The 25908-nt window shown below is 28.6% G+C and overlaps 2 protein-coding genes across 4 annotated transcripts; one reads left to right on the top strand and one right to left on the bottom strand.

Moving 5' to 3' along the window:
* Nucleotides 1–460: 460 nt before the first annotated feature.
* Nucleotides 461–5893, bottom strand: LOC112783406 (uncharacterized). Of its 3 annotated transcripts, none has more exons than XM_025826343.3 (9): nucleotides 5616–5893; nucleotides 4423–4671; nucleotides 3474–3650; nucleotides 3197–3289; nucleotides 2829–3011; nucleotides 2632–2734; nucleotides 2337–2519; nucleotides 1408–2003; nucleotides 461–1322 (listed from the first exon to the last, which is right to left on the bottom strand). In XM_025826343.3, exons 2-9 carry the CDS (start codon nucleotides 4624–4626, stop codon nucleotides 738–740), a joined length of 2124 nt encoding a protein of 707 aa, XP_025682128.1. In that variant the 5' UTR covers nucleotides 4627–4671; nucleotides 5616–5893; the 3' UTR covers nucleotides 461–737. The 3 variants fall into 3 exon arrangements, with proteins under 3 accessions (XP_025682128.1, XP_072085925.1, XP_025682127.1); XM_072229824.1 differs by having other exon boundaries at nucleotides 4423–4631; nucleotides 5616–5758; XM_025826342.2 differs by having other exon boundaries at nucleotides 5552–5694.
* Nucleotides 5894–6071: 178 nt separating this feature from the next.
* LOC112783407 (uncharacterized) lies at nucleotides 6072–8745 on the top strand. Its single transcript, XM_025826344.2, has 6 exons — nucleotides 6072–6718; nucleotides 7075–7275; nucleotides 7370–7469; nucleotides 7699–7899; nucleotides 8010–8072; nucleotides 8377–8745. Exons 1-6 carry the CDS (start codon nucleotides 6090–6092, stop codon nucleotides 8488–8490), a joined length of 1308 nt encoding a protein of 435 aa, XP_025682129.1. The 5' UTR covers nucleotides 6072–6089; the 3' UTR covers nucleotides 8491–8745.
* The last annotated feature ends 17163 nt before the right edge of the window (nucleotides 8746–25908 follow it).

Genomic DNA, 25908 nt, shown 5'->3' with positions numbered 1-25908 from the left:
ATGGTATCCAGCTATTGAATTAAAATTTCATACAATTTAATAATAATTTAATACTTTTGTAAATGTTGACTACTATAGTATATGCTTATTATAAACTTTTAGATATATATAAAAAAATCAAGATTATGTTGGACATAAAAATCAAGATTTTAATTTTCAAAAGTTTACACTATTAATATATTTAAAATCGAATTTAAGTATCAATACAAATTAAAAGCTATTCAATGAAACAAATAAATTATACCTCTTGAGAGAATTGAGCCACTGCGTACAAAAGATCTATTACATAGGTATGAATTAACTAAACTGAATCACTGGTTATCAAAATAAATATAGCGAAGATTACCACTCTCCAAGCTTACCTATGATCACATCAAAGAAAAGAAAATCTTGCCTTTGATTGCAGACAAGCTTGAAAGCAAGAAGTTAACAACTTTGTATCCAACATATTATGTCTAACTGACTATAAATATTAATAATTTACAAGTTCATAAGACAATGGGGATATATATCTGTTCCAAGGGATGAAAAAGTAAACGAAGCACAACAAAATTGGTTAACATCTATACCAATGGCTTGTGCCTATGAAGCCTTGAACTCTCGCTAGCAACAAATTCTAGTTTATCCCAAATTTACATCTCAGCAACTAAGAAAATAAATGGAGAAATTGACTATTACCACTATTACCTTAACTGATGTTATTCTGAATATCCTATAAATTATCTTTCAGTTAGATACTATTCGCCCCTCTTCACATCACTCTCAGAACATTCTTTGTTCCTCTGCTTTGCCATCCCTGGAACAACAATCATTGTGCTCTCGGATGACAAAGCGCTGGAATCCGCCTTCTTATCCATTGTTGGCAAACTCGGTTCTGATTTCCCGTAACTTCCGAATTTGATATTGAGTTGACATAAGGGGGAATTCTTGGCCTGCTCAGAGATAGTAAAATGAATAGACTCCTGGACTTCTGGTGTGCTTTTTTGGTGAATGCTTGAAAGAAGAGGGAATTCTTCCTTCGCAAGCTCAAACGGCCTTGAATTACCGTTTGCGCCAGGTGTCTCATTGGAATGAACCTCCTCTGGTGGCTGCTTTTCCTGAGGTGATTTAGGCAATACATTATGACTCATGCCTGAAGGAATTGCAAATTCTTCATTTGCAACCTTGACAATATTTGAATTACTGTTTGTTTCTTTGGAATGAACCTCCTCCGGTGGTGGCTTTTTCGGAGGTGATTTTGGTAACACATTATGGTGATTCACAGGAGCATGTCTCCTTGGTTTGTTCTCCTTTAAGCGCATATCCCAATAAGAATTATGAGTCTGCAAGATTCAACATTGTTAGAGATGACATAGCTAACAAAATCTAAATAGGTAGAGAAAAGTTTGATAAAGAAGAAAAACGTACCACATCAGGTATGTATGTGCCAGTTCCTCGTGATTTCCGTATTTCTTCAAGGCCGAAAGTTGCTTCAAGGCCGAAAGTTGCGTGCGGAACATTCTGTCGATAGAATGTATGTGCTGGGGCATATACATCGGTTTGTATAGGGACATATACATCATTCTGTATTGGTACATAAACATCAGGACATGTTGGGGCATATACATCTGTCTGTATTGGTACATACACACTAGCACCACTTTGATAATACAAATTCCAGTTTTGTTGCGTCGATACTGCATGGATGTCAGCCTGAGTGGCTGATGATTGTGAGCTTGGAAGTGCAGATAACGGCCTGGGAGAGCTACAGTATAACTGAAGATATTGTAGGGCATCATAGTAATTTTCACAATCTCCATAGAGTACAGGTTCTTCACATCTTCCAGTACCAAATGCATGAACAGGAACTTCAACATCTGGCCTTTGCCCTTTCCCATTTCTGTCCAAAGTGTTCATGAAAAACCTCTCTAGTGCTGAACCCATCTTTTCCCCAGGAAGTGCAAGGATCTCCTTAAGCTTTCGAGCGCCAAAGGAAAGAGCAAATCTAATTCGATGCAAATTTCCTGCAGGCAATAAGGCTACGACTAAGCAAAGGAAAAGTGTGAAAATTTACAGATTTGAAAATTCATAAAATACCATAGCCAATAGCTTAGTTACTTAAGCATCATATATAAAACACTAGAAGAGACCAATAGATATAAACATCTGCAAAGATATTGAAGCAAGTCTTAATGCATTTGTTAATTGTATGCAAAATTGTAGAGAACTCATACATGGTTTCCAATCATGTATATATTCCTCCAAATTACAATAATTTCCATGAGATAATATTAGAATCTACATAAATTTCTCAAGTCCCTAAATTGTTATGAAGGATCAAGTCCTTAAAATATTACCTCTGCTGACGCTACGACCTAGGTTGTTGTCGTTTCTTAGAGGATCCAAAATGTTCATATACTTGGTGGGAAATTCATGAGTTTTAGTCTCGGACTCTTTTGCTAAAATAGAGCACGTATCCCTGTAATTTTTCAGAAACTCTTTGTCAAGCAAAAAACCGACCCGCTCACATTCTGGTGTCTCTGCAACATGCACGAGTTGAGATTATCAATGACGAACACTTGAAAACTAAACAATCCCATCGTCATATATAAATCCAATTGCTAATATGATCCAATAATGCTTATCACATACCAATAATTTCTGGAAGTGAAGATAAGGGCTTGGAACCATCAATTGTGACATAGTTACTTTCCCAATCAAACGCACTGTAGTAGTCCAAAAATTTGTACAACACCTGCTAACAGTAGCAGTCAGCGAGTTTCTTCTTCACATATATGCAAATTGAAGCGATGACAGGACAAACAAAATTTACTCAAGATTCAATTTACCTCTAGAGGACCACGCAATGATGAATGATAAAGATTGATAATATACAAAACTAATATTTCCACTGCATATGTGGATAACAGGCCATGGTGTGCACCAAGAATTCGGCTCTCATAATAGCACCAAGCTTTGATTAAGATAATACTGCGCTTCAAAAGATGGTTTTTCCCAGCAAGTTTGTCAACCTGAGAAGTTTTTAAACAAAAATATAAAATTAGAATTAGCAAGTCACCATATTAACAGGAAAAAGAAATGAATTGTAGTCAGATTTGGTTAAAAAAATAAAAAGTTGAGGAACAATCATTTCAAAGAACCATAGCATCAAGAACTAGACATGAATAGTAGGGAATTAGCACAAATTAGATTTCACCTGCTCAAGAAAGTGCATAGCACAAAGTCCAGCCATCTGATTGAAAGAGATGTCAACTGCAATATTTTTCACCGTGCATTTCACAACTTGGACCTGCAGTCCATCATCCAAACATCAAAATCAAGTCTAGCAAAATTGAGAATTTGCGATATTGTATGAATAAGATTCATATTCGATTCGATAGTTTGTTTTTTAAAAAATCAAGATAGCATTTGAAATACAAACATTAACTTCAAAGTTCTAATCACAACAAAGAATAAGATAGTTTGCCCTTAACCTTTGCATGTATATGTTGTATGTCTGTCACTTGGAATTCAGAATTGCCTTTACTTTGGAGCATACTGCATACCATGTTAGCCAAATCCTCCTCATCCTTTTCATGACTGAGAGCTGTCAAGTCAATATCTCCATCCGGAAGATAAGTTTTTAGCGGGACTGAACCAAATGGAAAGACCTGTACATGGCCCACAAAAGGGAAAAACATTCATATATGGCCAATGCTATAAAATTGGTATAATGCATATTCATGAATAAATGAACTTGTTATTAGCAATTAAAAGTCCAGGCTTTTAAAATTAGAAGTAATGACGCATCAACTAGAACCAGAAACAAGGTTAAGAAAATCATCGATGTTTGAATTGAAGGCAAATGATTTTAAGAGATTGTGTCCAATCCCCAAGACAACAAATGGTCCGAGGAAGTGAAGATGCGCATTCAAACTTTCAGCTGATAGGGGACAATGGTGAATTTCTTTAATTGAGGAAGTTCAATGTGTAAAGCATCACATGGAAGGTTGAAGAAAGTAGGATCATATTGATCACTAGACTTAAATTGGAAATGATAACTTTCATCTTCCATGGATAAAATCTATTTTAGATTTTGAAGAAAATCAATTTAGTCATATAAATTAAGACTGCGGCATACAGGAGAAAAAAACAAGGTTGCTGTAACCTAATAACAATAATCCATTAAGAAAATAATGTAATATGGCTTCTTAGGGTAGTAAAATCATACTAGAATCTAACTGCTTCTGAAAGAAAAAGAAAGATAGGATAACCAAAAAGGGATATATAAGTACCAACCAACCAATCATCCATAAACAAAACAGACATCAAAGAACATTCAATGCATGATTAGGCGGACACAAATGCAACAGATTAAAAGAAAAGGCCAATGTTGCACCAATGGAAATTACAAATATGCAAATTGGATCAAAATATTCTAACCTCTGCTCCATAGTAACCTCTAATCAGCCTCCGAACATATTCAATAATCTCCTTTCTAGTCACCTCAGAAATTACATTTGGTTGAATTGTACATAGTATCTCTTGGGCCCTTTCTTCAGCCATCAGCCATAGTTCCTCATCGAAGAACAGCAGTTGTTGGTTAGGCAAGGATGGGGGAAACAAATTTTCTTGCCTATTTTCCATGGTAGCTGCAAATACCAAAACTCAGATATCCTGCAAATTAAAATCCTAGAAAAAACCAAAACACAATGTCAGCATTGTATACAATCACTGCGCATAAAACAGTAAAACATACCCCAAAAGCATGGATCTTTTTACAAGAAAATTAAGTTTATCAAAACAGAAACAATTAGCCAAATTACATTCCAGAGAACCTAGGATGATGGATAAGATAGAACAAGCAGTACTAGTTAGTCAAATCTACAGTGAATGATGCAAAGTTTTATAGTTGAAAGTCACACAATGCGGCCAATAAGCCCCCACCCAAACCATCAATCACTCCTCATCCAATCCAAATGCTTGCGAAAGAGAACTATGCAGGAAAAGTAGTCACATGATACACGAACAAAAAAAAAATTGGAAGGAAAAACTTGTAAAATAGAGCAGTGACAAATTTGAAGAAACAATGATCATGACTTAAGACTGCAACTGAGGTGAGTTCTGATGGACAAGACATGCAGAAAACTTCTCTCACAATTCACCATCAAAATCAAATTGTAACTCCAATAGTGAGTTCCTTTACTTTATATTACAATGAAGTGAAGCCTTCATTATTAGTGAACCAACACAGAACAAAGCAAGCCATTAATGGCTGAGATGCTGAGTCAAGGATAGGAGAGAAGGAGGTCCTTGTTATGGTTTCAAATGTCATAACAGGTATGATATCAATATTTTGAGAAATTCAAATTCAGCACTTACGTTTGATGCAGAAAATTTAGATCACTAACCATTCAACCATGCAGAGAGGAACATAAAAGAATGTACATTGAGCTGAGATGGCACCCAAAAACCAAAAACTAATGGCCTTCTGATTTTAAATAAAAAAAGACAACTATATAGTCACAGAATTTTCCCTCCATGAAAACCCCCATTGTGTCCTCTTACTTACCTCAATAAAGGTGATCAGCCATCAGAGCAGAAGTGAAGAGAAGCAGAAGGGAGAAAAGTAATACCTTCAAGAAACACAAAAGAAAAAAAGGTGATGACTTTTCTGTTCTGTCGGTCACCTTTCAAGCTGAAACAAACACCGACAGAACACCATCGCCAATGGCAGAATGAGCAGGAAAATCATAAGCCCTAGTAGGCACAGAAACTCATTCTCTCAAAACTCAAAAGCCCCCAATTGTTGAAAAGCACTGTAGAGTTACGGTGGTCCCCACCAACTATACACCGGGGTTGGTAGCCTCTGAAATCTGATGTGTCTCGATCATCTGGTTCCCTTAAATACCCAAAAAACAGAACCTTTTTTGGTAAAAAAAAAACACCTACACACCCCCAGATTTTCAAAACCCCAAACTTCATCCACAAACACGTGTAATCTGCATAGGGCTTTTGAAATTTTGTCATAATTTGATTAAAGAAACCGCACATAAATACAAAGACGGTTACACAGACTTCCAGCCATTCTTCGTCATCAGTTTCCCGCCATGTTGACGGCCGCTATTCTCACTCCTCTATCCTCATCTCATTTTCGCATTTCACGTAACTCAATTCCTCAAAATCCGTGTCGTAGCTCCAAAGTCAACACCTTTGCGCCGAATTTCAGGGGTGGCTGTAAATGTGAGACTCAAACCGAAAGGGGGTTAGAGTTTGAAATTGGCGGTGCATTCTACCGGCAAGAGAGCGCCTCCGGGAGGGACCTCGGAGTACTCGCCGCTTTCTTGCATAAGAAGTCCAATGGGAGCTTGCGCGTGCTTGATGCGCTTTGCGGGTGCGGTGTTCGTTCGCTTCGGTACTTGGTTGAAGCTGAAGCTGATTTTGTTGCTGCTAATGATGCGAATGATAGCTATGGAAGCACGATTGCAGAGAATTTGTCGAGGGTGAAGAAGGGTTCTTGTGATGAGAGTGGAGAGAGATGGAAGGTTACTCATTTGGAGGCTAATCGTGTGATGGTGGATTATTATCTTCAAAAGAGTTTCTTTGATTTCATTGATGTTGATTCTTTTGGGAGTGATTCATCTTTCTTGAGGTCTGCAATGAATGCTTTGAGGCTGGGTGGTTTGCTCTATGTGACTTCTACTGATGGATACTCTTCTGGTGGACACCGTCCCCATCAGTAAGAATCTAATATTATTTAGTTTTTTTATTTTTATTTTTTCATGTCATAATCTTAGCTAGTTCAATTATAGATTTGTAGGAATTTATGCTTGGTTGTGATGCTTTCCCTAGTTTTGATGATGTTTTATAACATAGTTGTACAAGTGTTGGTGTCTGTTTAAACATGTGACAGTTTCTGGTTTGAGACGGTTTTAGTGGTTTTGATGATATCTTGTGACCAAGTTGGACTAATCTTAGTGTCTGTGTATGAACATGTGAAAATTGCAGTGCCTGGTTTGTGTTTGTTCTGGGAAATTCAATGTGACTAGGCAAGTTTTGACATGTTCTGTAACTACTATCTGTTTTTATTGCTAGTTCTTTAGCTGCATATGGAGCCTATGTGCGCCCTATGCCATATTCGAATGAGGTTGGTTTGCGAATGCTTATAGGTGGAGCTGCCAGGGAGGCTGCAGTGTTAGGGTATCATATTACTCCCTTGTTTTCGTACTATGCATATCACGGACCTGTTTTCAGAGTCTTACTCAGATTAAATCGTGGCAAGATTCATGACAGTAGGTAACGTACTTCTCTGCTTGTGTTGCACCTTTATCTAATTATCTTGTTTGTGTTACTCCCTTGATTTGATTTATAACTCATATGGTTATTGTAGGCATTATGGCTATATTGGTTACTGCCACAAATGTGGAAATTCTCATGAATATTCTTGGGATCAACTTGGTCAGATTAGTTGCTCTTGCAGTATGCCAATGGTATATTTCAGGTTTTCCATAAGATTTCATGAAGTTTGTTTGTTTGAATCCTAAGTTCCAGATATATTAGTTGCTTTTTCCTATTGAATATGCTTTGTAAGTTATGTAGCAGCAACGAATTTATGTTATGTAACACTTATTTTTACTCTTCCATTCTGTCAGTTGCTTAAATTATTGACTTATATAACTATTGAAGCTTCTGCAATCTTTTATTACTTTTCATTTTCAGGTTTCAAACTCCCTTGTGGTGTCCGGACCGCTTTGGACTGGACCTCTTCACGATGCTGCATATCTTGCGGACATGCTAAATCTAGCCAAGGAGTGGGAATGGGTTGAATGTGACAGTAAAAACAGTCTTGGAAAGCTTATAAACCGAATGATTGATGAAAGTGACCCTAAGTTGCCATTTGGGTATATCAAGTTGGATGAGGTGCTTGTGCTTCTTGTTGAAGCAATGTCTATTAATGAATTGTAGAAAAGGAATGTTTAGCTATTTGGTCAGAATAATAACTTACAGTAGTTTTTGTTGTACTTACTCAGATGGCAAGCCGCGCAAAAATTAATTCTCCATCACTAAAGGCCTTGATGAATGCCATGCACCAGGTATTCTATAACGTGGTAACAGAATCAAAGTCATACATTGTGTAGTTTATTAGTTATGCATTTCTCCTTTGGATGATCTTTGTTAAGAATATATTTTACTTCACTTTATTTCAAAGTTGTTGATGATAGCCATCCTAAAATTAAAATTTTTAACATTGTAGAAAATACCCTTACTGCTTACGGTAGACATGGTAATGATAGGAAGCAATGACATTCTTGATCTATATAGTCAACCTCACTTAGTATGATAAGGTTTCATTGTTGTTGTAGAAAATGATTTAGAAACTGTGTTGTTTGATTGCAGGAGGGTTATGCTGCAAGCAGGTCTCACATAGCCACAAATGCAATCAAGACCAATTGCCCCATGACAGAATGCATTAGGATTGCAAAAGAACTATTACAAGTTCCTGTTTCATAATGGTTTCGTTGCTGAACCTATATTTAGTTGTAAAACCGCACAGGTAGTGCCACCCAAGGTCTTCATGGTTTGATGCTCGAAAGTGTTAAATGTAGAATCTACTTTTCTAGGTCAAATCAAGTTTTGTGCCCTAATTTGGTGTTTCAATTAACAGCGAGATAGATATGCATTACGTTTATGTCCCAGTGAGAACATTTTTTAGGAAAACTATTGAATAATATTGATGATCGAGATTCTAAACTCCATTATTCATAATATTTGTTCTTTTAAACACTTAAAACTCTGTTTAGAATACACAAACACTTCTTTCATCACACTGTAGCAAATTACCAATCTCTCTAATACTGTGATTCTAGGTTTTTTTCGCGTTTGGATGAGGCTGAGTGTTGATAGGTTTTTTGTTATGAAAAAGTATATTTTTTGTCTCTAATATTTGCTATCTTAAAAAACATTCATAACGTTTAAGTTGATTTTGTGCTTAACGTTTTCGATTCATTTAATTTTATCTTTAATATTTTTTATTTTTGTCAAAATTATCCCTTGACATTTTTTATTTTGGCCCTAATATTTTAGATGGAGTTAACATCTAGAGATAATTTTGACACAAATAAAAAATTAAGACAATTGAATCAAATTAAATGTTAAAAATTAAAAAAATATATATATAAACATTAGGGACAAAAAAAATTTTATTTTTTTTAATATATAAGTAGATTCAAATTTCTAACGAGAGAACAAATATACTAACTAATGATGGACCAATTCAAGTTATATTTTTACACTCTTTGTTAATTAAATAAATATTAATTCTTTATTTTTTATTTTTTATATTTTATATCAATGGTCAAATTTAAAAAGATAACATGTTATTCAGGATAACCATCTTTTATGGTAAGATTATAAAATAAAAGTAAAATTACTAAATTATTTGTAACCTCTAATAATAAAGCATTTCTAAGGAGCATTAAGCTCTCTACTCTTCACATGCCACATTAGCATTCGTCAAATAAGTAAAATGACTACAAAAATTTTTCTCAATCTGATAATCATCATATTATATTATTCTATCATTAAATATGCTGACGTAACACATTATAGTGTCAGTCTTTGGGATTTGGATCCTCTAAAGTTTGAATTTTACTTTAGAGAGTAAAATGTAATCTCTCACCATTGATTTCATAGGTGGAACCAATAATAAATATGAAAGAAAAACTATTCAAGGGTAGAAGATCACACTTTACTCTCTAAAGTAAAATTCAAACTTTAGAGGATCCAAATTCCAGTCTTTGTACGATTATCTTCTCAATATTATTTTTGAAAAATATTATTAGTGATAAAATTTATTAACAATTAAAGATTAATTATGCGTTGTGAATTTTGTTAATAATTAGATATGTTTTCGTACAGTAATAAAAATATATATATTTTTTTATTAAAAAAATTAAATAAAAAAATATATATAATAATTATTATTATAAATATTTTATAAAATTATAATTAAAATCAAAGTTTAATTATTTTTAATATTAAAATATTAAAAATAACTCATTGGCTAGCGGCAGAGTCTTAATAAATGGAGCTTCAATCCGTTAAGGATTAGTTCTCGACATGCTGAGTTGAAAAATATAGTGAAAGAAAATAGTATTTGTTTTGAAAGTAGAACAATTCTCATTGATGATAACAATACTTATAGAGATTTATTTTTGTTGAAATTTAACTCTGATAGTTTTATTTACTGGTATCATATTCATTAAGGAAGTCAAACAATATGATTAACGCTGTTACCAGTTAAAATTTTATATTTTATGACATGATTTTTAAACTTCTAAACTTATAAACTTATGTCATTACAAAAGCTATTAGATTGATTAATATTTCTTGGTAATATTACCAAAATACCGTCGTTGAGTATATTAGTTTGTGTAAAAAAAAACTATAATAACTTTTGTTATTCAATATATAATTTATTCTATTAAAAAATAAATTATTATTCCTAGATTGGTAAATATATTTTTTTCCATTTTTATATCAGTTTATTTCACAATAATTACCATTAAAGAAAAAACGAATGACTACACTATCTTATAATATGATGTGCAAAATAATTTTTTATTTCAAAATTAATTCTGGTCAGTGAAAAAAAATTCAAAATATTTTCTTACACAAATTTAAATTTAAATTTGAATTCAGAATTGATTAACAACTCACTTTTTAAAAATTTTAATAACAAAAACAAAATTAATTAGCTACAATGCAGCATTTAATAATTCCAATCATTTAAAGTTTAATTACCAAAAAGTTGAGTTAGAAATTAATAATAATCGATAATATATATATATATAACATATAATTTAATTTTTTTAACAGAGCTAATGTATCATTTATTGAGAATTGATTTATTGTCTAAATTTTTTTATAAACTTTGTAGTATGTAAAAATAGTAATTTTTTATTATTATTTAAAAAATTATTCATAATTTTTTATTATGTAATTAATTTAATTAATAATCTTTATTATTGTTTTTCTACCAAAAAAATCATGTTTATATTATTTGTATATTTTTTAATACTAATAAATATGTAGGTATTTGTACTATTATATTTATTGTCTTAGATAATGACTTAAGTTACTTATTTCATATGTTAAATAATATAAATTATATTTTATATATTAAATTTATTAATTTATCCATATTAAGAGGAGAAAAATTATGCAATAGATCGTATATTATAAAGATCAGTTAATTTACATATAAATTATCTTTAGAAAAATAAAGAAATAATTTATCATAATCCTTGATATATGTAGTGTCATATATATTAGGATGATTTATTTTAATTATGTGAGTGATTATTATTATTCACTTTTTTATTAAGATAGTATATAATATTTAAAATTAAAAAAAAAAAGTAATTAGAATTTTTTTAGTTTGATTATAAAATCTATTGTAAGTATACCTAACTTTTGTATATACTAAATATAATTATATTTAATAGTATAATATTTATTACAGTAATGACTCAAAATATTATCTCAATGAGTAAGATCAATATAACTCTATTGTTAGGATCCTAAATTCGAATTAGGTTCATTTTCTTAAAACCCAATGCAGATACCCACAATTATTTATGAATATTCTTTGAAAAAATACAAAAAAAAATTATAATATAATAATTATAAAATAATCAATTCAATATAATTTAACACAACTCATAATATATTCATTATAAAAAATAACATTTTAAAAAAAATTTAAAAATATCTTCCAACATAATAACATAATATAATATTTTAGGGCGAGACTAAACGATATGATGATGAACTTAAGATGTAGAGAAAATGAGTTAAAGGAAGAGTAGATACAAAATCAAGACTAAGGATAAGTTTAGAAAGAAAAAAAAAAAGAGTTTAAATTAGAGACAAGAATTAAGATTGCCAAATTTAATATATATATATGAGGATAAATCAATAAATTTATATTCGCGTGGATTTAACGGGTCCCTTGAAAAGGATAGGGGACCCATGTTCCCATCAAAAATTTCACTGATCCCCATTTAGTCCCAAATTATAAGTAATTCGGTGAATATCCATCTAGCTAGTCTTTTTTATCATTTTAATTGCTAACATTTATTGGTTCGTAACGTAAAACTACTCTAGTCACTTAGTAAATAGGAAATAATATATTTATAAATAAATAAAAATAGAAAATAATATATTTATAAATAAATAAAAGTTATTATTAAAAATTGAATATCCAGATAAAACTAAAATAAATTATAACTTGTAAAAATAATTTATAAGATTTGTTACATAAATATTAAAATGTATGAACCGTGATGTCACTAACACAAATACAAATTATACAATATAAACAAATGTATAAAAGTAGAAATAAAATCTTCAAACTCAATCAATGTAACAATAAATGAAAATTTTATTATTTATCTACTAAACGCGATAGTAAATACTGGACAAAATAAAATCATATAAATATATTTACAGATAACTAAAAAATTAAAAATAAACACACTAAATAACATAGATCATCAATGATAAAATATAACCTAAAAAAAATCACTTAAGTTCAAAAAGAACATGCATGTGATGAATTATAATAAATTTATATATGAAGAGTAAAAATAAAATTAAAAATTAAAAATAAAATAAAGAGAACAATTAAAAGAAGTAAAAGAAGGTAAAACAAATAATGTGTGGAATAAATAAAAAATGTATTGTAATAGAAGATTAATATAATCAATGAATATAAAAAATAAAAGAAAAAATTAAAATACGATCTTATTAAACAAATTTCAAGAAAAAATTTTTGAAGAAGAACCTATTAATCAACTTTTATAAAAATATTATAAAAATTTAAAATGTCTTTAAATAAAATAATTCTATTAATCAAAATACATAAAAAAATAATTGATATAAAATAAAATTATAAAAAATTTTAGCAAAATTAAGATAGAAAAAATAAAAAATAAAAAAATTACAAACATTACACTCGAAACACAAAATATAGAGAAAAAAGGGATAAAAAGCACATTCTAATTATATATAATTAAAATATGTTGTTGAATTATTAAATTAAAAAAATAGAATTGATGTCTAAAAATAATGACTAAAAACAATAAATTCTTATGACTAAAAATAATAAATTAAACTAAAAAAATTTAAAAATATTATATGAGAATATAGAAATTATAGAATATATAATATAGAAATATATATACATTAATAACAAAATAAAACTGTGGCATATAGAATTGGAATCCTTCAATATTTTTAAATGAATTTATTTAAAACTAATAAATATTCATTCACTACAATGATTAATACCCATTTTGTTTACTAGACCGTACTAATAGAGAGCAATTAAAAAATATACGTGATTAGTTTAAATAATTTATTTAACTATCAATTAATGAATACATAGTATAAACTTGTTACCTTCTTAATAATTAATACTCATTTTATTTAAGTATCAATTAATTAATACTTGTTTATATATATATATATATATATATATATATATATATAATAAGATAATAAATTAAATAAAATGAATTCATTTATTTCATTGCCTTAGATATTATTTATTAAATTATTTAATATTTATGTGGTTTAATGAATCAAACAAATTTTAAATAATTTAATATCTATTCTAATTAAATTAAATATTTGATTAGTTATGATTGATGTAATTTAATGAATCAAATAAAATATTGAATGATGAAATATTATTTATTTTAATAAAATCAAATTAAATATAATTAATTAGTTATAATTAATACAGTTGAATGAATCAAATACATTAAATTAAAAAATGATTTAGCTAACTTGTCTCTTAAAGATACGTTTTAAAAATATTAAATTTTTAATAAATTTTATAAAATATTTCTTTTTATAATATTTTTAGCCTATGTTCTAAGGGCACAGTTAGTAGAGCCTATTAAAAAAATACTTAATTAGTTAATACAAATAATTAGTATACTTGATTTGGGTTCAATATTATTTATTTATTAATTATTTACTTATTATAATTAATTTTACATCATTTATTATGTGTTATTTATCTTACAAATTAACACAATCAATTAGTTTAATTATAGATATTAATTATAATTGATATAACTCGTTTCACTATACTTCCTAAAAAACTAATTAAAAAGACACGTTTTAATTTTTTGTTAAAGTAAAATAAAATAAAATAAAATACATAAATTGAATAGATATAAATCTGAAAATTATAAAATTTTATTAATAATTTAAATAAATTAGTACCATAAAACTAAATTAATGTCTATTTAAAATAATTACCGATCTTCTATTTTTCTAATTATTAATAATTTAAATAAAATAATAACCTCTAACTTATTTTTTATTTTATTTTTAGTAATTACTAAAATTTTTTTAATTATTTTCTTGTCTTATTTATCATTCGTGCTTTTGATCAAATATATTAATAAACAAATAAACTAAATTAATTACCTCAATTATACTTTTGGACTATTCAATAATTCAACATAATCTTTTTAATTTGGGATTAACTACTAACCATAGAAAATAGAAAATTTAGAGTAATTTAATATTATGAACATTAATTATGTATTATAAAATAACCTAAAATCATAATATAATTTATTTTTTAAGAAATAATCAAGCGTTATTGTTAATTATAAAATAACCTAAAATTATAATACATTTTATTTTAAAAAAATAATCAACCATTAATATTAATAAATAGAAACTATCATCAAAATACTTTGATTAAAAATATGAGAGGTTAATTATTATTCATGATTAGTAATATACAGATTATATAAAAAAGTAAAAATATAATTATTAGCATTTATATCATTAGAAGAATTAGTATTACAAGTAGAATTTTATAAAAAAAAAAAGAGTAAAATTGCATATATATATATATATATATATATATATAGTGAATTTAAAAAATAAAGATTGTTAAGTAATTATGATTTTTTTTGAAATAAATAGTAAAATAATAAATGTTATAAACTATATTTTTTCATAAGTAACTTTTTTAAGTTGTTCGTTATATTTGATATGGTTTATTTGTATATCATTTAAATTTGCATTGTTTTTATAACGATCATTTATTCTTAATAATTGTTAGAGTTTTTGATGCCTTACAATAATTATCTATAAAAAAAACATATATTATTCTTTTTGCCCTATTTTCACATTAAATAAATTTATTTTTTTACCCTATTTTCACATTAAAAAATTTTTTGTTCTGTCTTTTTTTAACTATCATCATGTTATTATAATTATTAAATAATATTAGAAAAAAAATTTTAAAAATAGAAATAGCGATGACATTTTGAATAATTAATTCAATAGAATTAAACTTAAATGAATAAGATGATTCAATTAATTATACAGATAATAGTATATTTATAAATATTAATAACAAAAATAGTTTCATTAATGTAAATGACCAATACAATAATTATATGAAAAAATAAATAATTATATAATTGCATAATTTTCAAGATCCTATATGATTGAATTTAATGGACAAATTTAAAAATATCTATACAATAATGTCCAAATATTTTAGCATAATGTAAATCATACTATAATTTTATATATCATATTATAACTTTAATTCAACTCCTTAAACACATGAAGTACACATAATAAAAGAGAATATTACAAAATAAAATTATAGTAACATTATTTAAAAATACCGTAGAAAAGACACATCTCTTTTGTTAATCAAAAGTTCGAAGGAAAAAAATATGCACCTAATGATGAGCAACTAAAATAGAGAAAAAACTTTAAAAAATAAAAAAAATAAAATGTATAAGAAGTGATAAAAGAAATAAAAATGAAATAAATTACAAAAATTGTACCCTAAAATCATAAACACAAGAGATCAGAGAGAGAGAGAGAAAAAGAGAAAAGAGAGAAAAGAGAACGAATGAGTAAAAAATACATTATGATTTCGTATAAATAGATATCATTAAAAAAAATAAACTAATTAAATTAATTCATATGTATTTCGTTATCATATTTATTATTTACTAAAATAATTTGATATTTACTCCTATCAAATCAAATCAAATCATTAATATAATTAACTACATTAATTAATTGATATAATTAATCAATTTATATAAATTACAATAAATTGTGAAATTTGAATGTTTATTCAAATTAATTAATTATCATTAATTAGTTATAATTGATTTGCTTTTCAAAATTGAAAGAAATAAATTGAAAAACACTCTTAGAAGAATGCTACGTCAGCTCTATCATTAACTGCAGAAATCTTATTTTTATATAATAGAATAGATAGATTTTAATATTTTATATCATTTTTTTTTATAATTATATTGATTCTTTTTTATATCTATATAACATTATAAATAAAGTGTTTTATTTACAGTACATGAGTGTAAATTCTAGAATCAAAATTTATTTATTTTTTCATTTTTTTTACCTTCGTTAACTATTTCATACGAAAATAATGTATTTTTTTCTTTTTTTTACTTTGTAATACAATTGTTTATTTACTATAGTCATTTATAATAGATCACATCTATGAAGTTTCATCTTAAGTTATATTCATTGATCCTAGTGCTAATTTTATTTACGTGAGAGTTCAGTGTAAAGACTAGGTTAAGACTGTTATTTTCAACTCTTATTAAAATATGGATAAAGTTAATTTTTTTAAGAATAGTTCAATTTATTATTTAGCAATTATAATTTTGGAGACTCGAAATTTTATCGCCATGATCATATTTCAGTGCATTCAAATTTTCTATGTTCGATTGATAATCTTTAAAGTAAAATATATAATGGAATCACATTTTTTTCATTTTAGGTTCAGTTTTCAAAAAAATTTACGAATTGAAACTTAAAGATACAAAGATTTATGCAGGTTTAATAGTCTATCTTTTATTTTCTTTTTTAATTCTAAAAAAAACGCTTCTTACTCATGGTAATTTTTTTTAATATTTGAGATGCTATTAACCATCTAGGATGCCAATGTATTGCCATTGACGGAATAAGGGGCAATATGATCTCTTAATATGGTTATTACAAAATCTGGCCGAATTAAATGGATATCAGATAATGATGAGGTTTTTTAACAAAAAATAGTTTAAATTTGTATAAATTTTACATATTTAATTTAATCACATTATTTTTATTAAAAAAATACTCTAATTTATATTCATTTATCATATAGAATCGAATAATTTAGATATTATTTAAATAGTTTAGTTTTAACATAGGATAATTTTTCATATCCAAACAATTTTACGTCTAAGTTTATTCAGGTGATTTAAGTTATGTGTTTCTTTTTTCTATTTTCTTACTCCCTCCCCTCACTTCTTCTTCTTCACTCGGATGCTACTTCTTTTTCTTCTTCTCCTCCTTTTTTATTATTTTTCTATTTCGTTACTGTCGTCACCAACAACACTTCTTCTTCTTCCTCTTCCTCCTCTTCCTCCTATTGGAATTTCGTCTCCTCCTTCCTTTTCATCCTTCTCCTCCTCCATCCTCATCATCATCATAATCATCATCGTTATCGTCATTCTCTTCTTCTAATACGTATCATCGTTATCATTATCATCGAATTCGAATTTATGTAATAGACAATTTTTTGTTCATTTGGTGTTATACAATGATTTCATTTTGAGCTAATTTTAGGTTCATTCGAGACGTGAGTGTTTCTGAATTCGAATCTATATAATGGACAATTTTTTGTTCATTTGGTATTATACAATGATTTCAGTTTGATGATATTTTTGGTTCATTCGAGACGCAGGTGTTTCTGGATTCGAATTTATATAATGGTTTTGTTTTGATAATATTTTCGATTCATTCGATCACCACAAAGAATTAGAATCAATAAAAATGTTAATAAAATGTTGGTGTTATTGGTGATGACGATAATGATGATGGAGGAGGAATTAAGAAGAAAAGGAAGGAGGAGATCAAAAAAATTTAGATAAAAAATAATCAGAAAGAGGAGGAGAAGGAAAAAGAAGAGATGGATGTGGTAGTATGGTGGTGGTGACGATAACAATAATAAAAATTAAAAAAGATAAAGAAAAAGGAGAAGGAGAAGAAGAAGAAGGAGAATGAGAAAAAAGAAGAAGAAAACGAAGGTCTGCAGCATAAACTAAATGACTTAAATAAACTTAAATATAAAATTATTTGAATGTGTAGCGTGACTCGTCAACATCATGACACGAGCATATGGCTAATTTTGTTTTAATATACATTAAATTTATAACTTTCATTATTTTAACCTTTTATTATTGTCTATGTTTTTAAATATTCAATTTTCTATATTAATATTACATCAAGAAATGATCAATCAATTATTCTCCCTGTAAATAGAATGAATTGTAAGTGTTTAGAAGTTTGATTAGAATAAATTCTTCATTTCTTTTAGGTTATATTTTTTATTCTATACTGTTATCTATATGCTTTACGACTTACAAAATTTTAACCCTTTTTAATAATATTATTGTTTGTATTTTTAAGTGTTCAGTTTTCATATATTAATATTAATATCATATATAGGAAAAAACAATAAATTATTCTCATTGTGATATATCCAATTATTCTCATTGCATTATTGTGATATATAATTAAATAATAATAGTATTACATATAATAAAAAAATCAATCAAATAAAAATACATATCAAATATGATTTTTTTAACGAGTTATCAAAATTATACGATAATAGAAGATATCATACTATTGTAGTTAAATTAGAGAATCAAAATTATCGTATCATTAATTAAAACAATCTTTTCTAAGGTCAATCTTACCTTATATAGTTATAGTTATATATAGAAGACCCTCAATATATTACCCGATTGTGACATTTAAAATTATAATTCCGTAGATAATTAATTATAGAGGTCTAGCCAATTTTTATCAATTTTTTAATAGATTGAATAAGTTGATCTAGGTAGATATTTCTTCTGTTAAATATCAGGATGTTTTTTTTTCTATATTAAATAGATGTTTTTTTTATGTATTTTTTAAATTTTCTTGAGTTACAATTATAGATGTCTCTATTTCTTTAAGAATTGTATGGCTTTTTTTTTAATTGTACTCGCATATTTTTTCGTATAGGTACCTGATTGTTTTTGCCAAAATATAAGTGGACGTTTCTTTTGTTAAGTATTAGGATGTTTCTTTCTCATACTAAATAGATGTTTCTTTATATATTTTTGCAATTCATTGCTCCATCGACTTGCTCTCTACTGGCAACAATGGCGGCACACTTCCGAGATGGCGATGTCACTAATTACGCGACGAAAGGCGGAACACTGCGACATCAGCGGCGTGGGTACAATAGCTCGGACGGAAGAAACCTTCAACAAGCAAAAACGGCACCGGGGGCGATGGTTCTTGTAGCGGACCAATGGCGCGATCGCGTGGTAAACAAATTACCTATCATCAAAAAAAGGTGGCACACCAAGGAGACAATGATGCGGTGGTTATGGCGACGAGACTGGCGGCGCACTGGAGCAGCGACGAATCGGCACGTTGGGCGAGTAAGAAAACCGATGAAATGAGAGGGGATGGTGATCACAGTCTTTCCTGAAGAAGGGCAGTAATCCCTGGACAATGAAGCGGCGGTGCAACAATAAAACGAAGGAGAGGGGACGACGGAGCTACTTCTGATTTTCTTCACAGCGATGAAAAGGTCGTTGTGGGATGTCACCTAACAGCGCAGTGTTACGTGTCGCAGCGGCTGCGCCAACTGAAAAGGAGTGTGGACGATACGGCTGTGAAAATGAAAAAGAAGAAGAAGAATTTTTGTGCTCGACTATGGAAGTAAGAAAGAAGGAGAAGAGTTTCTACACTTTTTTTATTAGAATTTACTTAATCAGTTCTTAATTATTCAAATTTTGAATTTAAAAAATTTAAAATTAATTATTAAATAAAATTATTTAAAAAATGGACTGATTTAAGTTGTCTACTGATACTTTTAAAAGCTAAAATTTTAGATTCAATGACCTAAAGCATAAATAGTGTAGGAATAATAGAACTTTTAAATTAATGGTAAGTCAATAACATGTTCAATCATAAATAATACATGTAATTATTGCAATTGGTAATAAGTTAAATGATAATTAATGTAATAAATAATTTACATAATTAATTATTAACTAATTACATCAATATAAAAGATAATTTTAAAAGAAATACTAGATGACTATCAAAATTTATTATTTTTAGTTATTAATTAGTTATTAATATTTAAAAATATGATGTAGATTATTAAACTAAAAAAATTGAATTGTTGACTAAAAATGATAATAAAAAATAATAAATTTTAATATTTTTTAATAATTTTTTATTTCCTTTTTTGTCTTTAATAATTATATTTTATTTTAATTTTATTTTTAATATATATTTTATATTTTAATACGCATTTAAAATTACACTCATGCCTTTAGTTTGTTATAAATTGAGGGTAAGAAGATTGGAAAAAAAGAGAAAAGAGAGAAAAAAAAAAAAAAAGAAATCGAAGAGAGAACGAAAGAGGAAAAGGCATTGTTTATATTTAAATTAAAAAATTTAATATTTATCAAAATATATAATTTATAGAGTATTTATTAATTTAAATTTGGTTGCACTTGGATATATATATATAAGCTGCATATTTGTTCATAAATTGGGTATTCAGTACTCTAGGTCGTCGTGTATTTGCATATTTAGGTGCCTTAATTTCCTATATATGTATATATACACATATCTAGATATTTCAGTACGTATATATATGGGCATAATAAGTAATGTTAGTGAACACGAATATGTATATTATTGTAACGATTTAATTATAATATTATGTACGGTTAATAACATATTCGATTTGAAAAAAAATAACGATTTAAATTTTTTAAATTATAAAATTAACAATTTAAAATTTTAAAATTATACAAGATATATGCAAAATCTTTTAAATAGTATTATGTTGGTTTGATTTTTATAATTTTTATTTTATTTAATTTTATTTAAATAATTTAAAATTTTAAAATTACAAAATATTTAATTTAAAATTTAGATAATTATAATTTAAATTAATAACTTAATTTAATCCAATATAAATAAATATACTTATATTATTGTACAAATAAAAATTAGATAACTTATTTTCAATAGATATAAGATTCTTTTAATTATCAAATATTCACTCAATGTTTATACTCATATTCAAAAAAACAAAAATCAAACCAATACAACATTATTGAAAAAGTTTTGCACATATTTTGAATAATTTTAAAATTTTAAATGGTTAATTTTTAACTTAAAAGTTTAAATCATTTTTTTAAATTAATTATTTAATTACAATAATATGAGTGTGTAATATTATAGTTAAATGACACACGTATTGACATTAAATTCGTTATGCCTATATATATATATATATATATATATATTTGTTTTACTCGAATTTTTGTTAATGTTTAAAAGAAAACGTGGGTATTTCAATGTCGCAATTGTAACGTCAAATAAAATTAAAAGGAATAAAAGTAACAAATAAATATATAAATGCAAGATGCCGGTGACGAAGTAAATTGCAAAAATTGAAACAAACAGAAAATTAAAAAGAAGATGAAAGAAGAAATATGAACGTAAAAGAGAAGAAGACGTAAAAGTAGAGGAATTTTATTAATAAAAATTGGAAAAAAAGCAAAGTACAAGTGTTTGAGTTCAGAGAAATTACTTAAAATTCCTAATTTTACTCTGTGATGCTAAGGGGCTGAGAGCGTTTTGGGTTTCTAAGTGTTTTCCAAGAAGAACTGAAAACCCTACAATGTGTTCTTAAAGCTTTATTTATAAACTAACCTAATGTCAGCTGATAGTTACCATTTGGACACCTGTTGCGGAAAATTTAGATTGGCCCATAACCGTTTTCGCACCTTTTGTGAATTTCAAAATTCAAAGAAATAACCAACTGTTAAATGATATAATTTAATTTAAAATAGATATAAATATTATATAGGGATAAGTATGGTTTTGGTCCCAAAGGTTTTCAGCCAAAATCGAAATCGTCCCTCGTCTAATTTTCGATTTAGAATCATCCTTAACGTTTTTTTTTGTATTAAAATCGTCCTTTTAAATAAAATTTTTAATTTAATTCTCAGACTACCCCTATTTTAATAAAAAAAATAAAATTTTAAAATAAAATAAATATAAAATAAATATAAAATAAAAAAAAAGAAAGAAAGGGGGATACAGAGAAGCGGGTGGGTGGGGAGAGAAAGAAAGAAGGGGGGGGCGAGGAAGGGGGGAGGGTGGAGGGGGGAGAGAAGGGGGACGCCATGCCGCCGCACCGCCGCCCGCCGCCTTCTTCTTCTTCTTCTTCTTCTTCTTCTTCTTCTTCTTCTTCTTCTTCTTCTTCTTCTTCTTCTTCTTCTTCTTACCGCCGACCCACCGCCGCACCGCCGCCCGCCGCTTCTTCTTCTTCTTCTGTGAATTCTGTGAATTGAATTTTTGGTGAAATTTCTGAATTTTTTGTGAAATTTATTGTGGAATATTATTGTTGCTGATTTGTTGATTTGTTGCTTTCTGTTTCTGCTTATGTTAAATTTGTGCTTGAATTTGTTGATTTTCTGTTTCTGCTTCTCTGTGTGGAGGGGAGGGGACGCGGGGTGGGGTGGGGGGAAGGGGGAGGTGGGGAGGGGAGGGGGAAGGGGAAGGGGAAGGGGGAGAGGGGGACGGTGGCGGCGTTGGTGGTGGTGTTGGTGGTGCTGTTGGTGGAGGTTGTGGCGGTGGTGTTGGTGGTGGTGGTGGGTGGAGGAGGATGTAATTGTGTTAGTAGTAGTGAGGATATTTTTGTCCAAAAAAAATAAAAAGGACGATTTTAATATGAAAAAAAACGTTAAGGATGATTCTAAATCGAAAATTAGACGATGGACGATTTCGATTCTGGCTGAAAACCTTTGGGACCAAAACCATACTTATCCCTATTATATATGAAGACATCACCATGTAACTAATTATTTCTTTTTATAATTTTTTTATAAAAATTATATTTTGTCTAACATAATGCCCCCCAAAATTTTTCATATGAAGTCGTACAGTGATTGAAAGTGAAAAGAATTTTGCTTTTTATAATAATAAAAGAAGTATATACAAACGTATATTTATTTATTTGTTTGTTTTTTATTTATTTTTTTATATTGCTTTATTATATATATATATATATATATATATATATATATATATATATATAATTTTTTTCTTTTAAAATATATATATATAAATAATAACAATATTTATTAACAAGAATGATATTTTGAAACGTCAGTTAGAAAGCACATAAGAGTACTCGTACTCTTTCTCTTTTCTTTGTTATTTTATTTATTTATTTATTTTTATTTTGGCTAAACAAAAAGTAAAATAACTCAATATTCTTATCTTCTTGTAATACTTTGTGAGAGAGAGAATACGTTAGTGTTTGAACGCCAAAAGGCTTCTTCTTCAACTCTGTGCTTTTCACTCACCCAAATTTCATCTACTACGGTGAGTTTCTCTATTCACAAGGGTTTGACTATACCTAACTCTTCTAATATTTCAGGTAAGATTTCACTGTTAGTTCCATTCTTATCTTTCTCTTTTCCATTGTTGATTCAGAGGAACCCTAATTCCAAAAATGGCATGCAAAATATTCTTTGTTTTATTCATGACTATGAGTACTAAAATCTTACTCTGAAAAGCATTTTTTTTACATGCTTTATCTTAAATTATGATTTGACTGTTGAACCTTATTCTTCAATTCTGTTATGTTGCTTTTTTTTTCAAGTATGAAAGAAGAGGTAGGAAAAAAGAAAAGAAAAGAAAAAACGTGTGTATATATATGTCCATTTTGCTCCCAAAACAGGATAGAAAGGATAGTTCATTTTCTTGGCACAAATATGTCGAAATTTTATCCCTTTTTATATTTTATTTTTTTTAGTAATATGTTATTATATCTACAAATATAACCTGATGTCCTCTAATTGAAAATTGTGTGCTGCCCCAGAACCTGTTCACGACGTGTTGAAGATCAAGGTCTTGAATTTCTTCAATTTGCTTTCCGCTGATTCAACTGTCTTCTTATCCTCGAGGTCTTGCTGAAGGAGATGCTTTACTAGACTTCTTTGTTGTGTATATATTTGCTAGCTTCTTTCTAACAGTAAGTGACCCCTTTACTAATATGATCTATTTTAATTTAACTAGACTTTTTTTAATGTAAGTAGAAACAATTGCTATCTTGTGGCTATATTAATTAGGAATAATTTAGATTTTGCATAACTTTTTTATTGGATTTTTAAACGAAGAATGCAATTCTAGAATTCCTGGCAATGCTCTGAAGCAATGTTACACAAATGCAATAGAAAACAAAGGGATTTGCTTAGATTATATACACATTCTCCTTACTTTTAACAATGATCAATCTAGTAGATAATGAATTTTTTCATGTTTCATTTATGGATTTTTTTTATATATTCATGAATATTGGCAAGCAGTATTGAGTCTTGTTTCATGTTAAATCCTTACTTACTGCTTAAACCAAATTAAACCTATATAAGTTCAATTTCATTTTTTTCCTTTACAGCTTGTTTGTTGATCGTTGACAACCTCGGCACCCAATACTTGAATTTTTTTTTCAATCTGCATTGTTATGGAAACCTCAAGCCAGTCAACAAGCCCTCTTTCTTCATCTAAAGTGGTCATTTGTGATAAGCCTGTTGTCAAAAATGGCAAAGATTTTGCTCCTGAACCAGAGGCCTCGAAATAAAAAATATGGAAAGCTCAGGTACTACTCCTTTTTACCATTGACGGTGTAGACTCACCTTTCATTGGCCCCATCATCTCTCCCAAAGTAGCAAATAAGATCAAAAGTTCTTTTCCTGGTCACTCTCAAAGAAAATCCGTTGCTTTTCAAGACTCCATTTCCATTGGATACTTCGACTCCAACAATAGGCTATTCAGAAATCCTCCAAAGACCAACATTGAAGATTACCATACTTGGTTAGGTAGGGTTGAAACTGAGAAAATGACCCTGTGAAAAGAGATTGGGATATATGACCTAATTCAACTTAGTAAAAACTCTTACACTGTTAATTCAGGACTAATGGGGGTGCATTGTATTTCTGGGATGAGACTTCACATACTTTTCACATCCCATATGACATGATTACTCCTACTCTTCTGGATGTAGTTGCGATAACTGATCTACCTCCCTTGGAAGAGGAAATTTTAACTATTACTCAGTCGACCACAGGAGTAGCGTATGCCATTGATATCTCTTCCACCACCTACCAGAGCTTCATTCTTAACAATAAAGGTCAAGATGGAGAACCTGTTTCTGATAATGAGCACATAGCCTTCCTTCTCTATTGGTTGAGCGGCGTTGTTTTCTGTGCACGGAGTATTCAAGTCGAAATCACTTATCCCCCATTGGCCATTATGTTAGCCGAAGGTAAGAGGCTGTGTTTAGCCAAATTGTTCTTAGCTCGACTATATCTTACTCTAGATTGGATCACAGGCCTTATGAGGGAGAAGAAGAGGATCACTAATGTCGACGGTCCTGTTTTATTTTTTCAATTGTGGCTGTCCGCTATTTTTAAATCTGAGCTACAACCACGTTTGACCCAAAAAGGTCCTACAGACTCTGTTATTGCAGGAAACCATATGCTCAACTTAGTTTTTCCTAACAAGTTAATGGCCTCACATGATAAGATGACACACTTCTTCCGTGCTTTCTACTACTTACTAGAGAAAGACCACAACATTAATCTGACTCTTTTTGCTAATTGTCAAACCGGTCCAGAATGGTTGACGCAATCTCTTACCCCAACTAGGATTACACAGAAGGAAAGTATCACCATTTGGTTGCAGTTTTTGACTTCCCAA

The sequence above is a fragment of the Arachis hypogaea genome, chromosome 20, assembly GCF_003086295.3.
Source record: "Arachis hypogaea cultivar Tifrunner chromosome 20, arahy.Tifrunner.gnm2.J5K5, whole genome shotgun sequence".
In the NCBI taxonomy this organism is placed as follows: Eukaryota; Viridiplantae; Streptophyta; class Magnoliopsida; order Fabales; family Fabaceae; genus Arachis; species Arachis hypogaea.
The sequence above is the reverse complement of the archived record's forward strand: the minus strand, read 5'-3'. Positions and strand labels throughout refer to the sequence as shown.

Coding starts and splice junctions, on each gene's coding strand:
- LOC112783406 (XM_025826343.3), bottom strand. CDS start 4,626: ATGGAAAATAGGCAAGAAAATTTGTTTCCCCCATCCTTGCCTAACCAA. Junction 2,520..2,631: donor TTCACTTCCAGAAATTATTG/GTATGTGATAAG, acceptor TGCATGTTGCAG/AGACACCAGAATGTGAGCGG. Junction 2,004..2,336: donor AGGTCGTAGCGTCAGCAGAG/GTAATATTTTAA, acceptor TATTGCCTGCAG/GAAATTTGCATCGAATTAGA.
- LOC112783407 (XM_025826344.2), top strand. CDS start 6,090: ATGTTGACGGCCGCTATTCTCACTCCTCTATCCTCATCTCATTTTCGC. Junction 7,276..7,369: donor GGCAAGATTCATGACAGTAG/GTAACGTACTTC, acceptor TGGTTATTGTAG/GCATTATGGCTATATTGGTT. Junction 7,900..8,009: donor GGTATATCAAGTTGGATGAG/GTGCTTGTGCTT, acceptor GTACTTACTCAG/ATGGCAAGCCGCGCAAAAAT.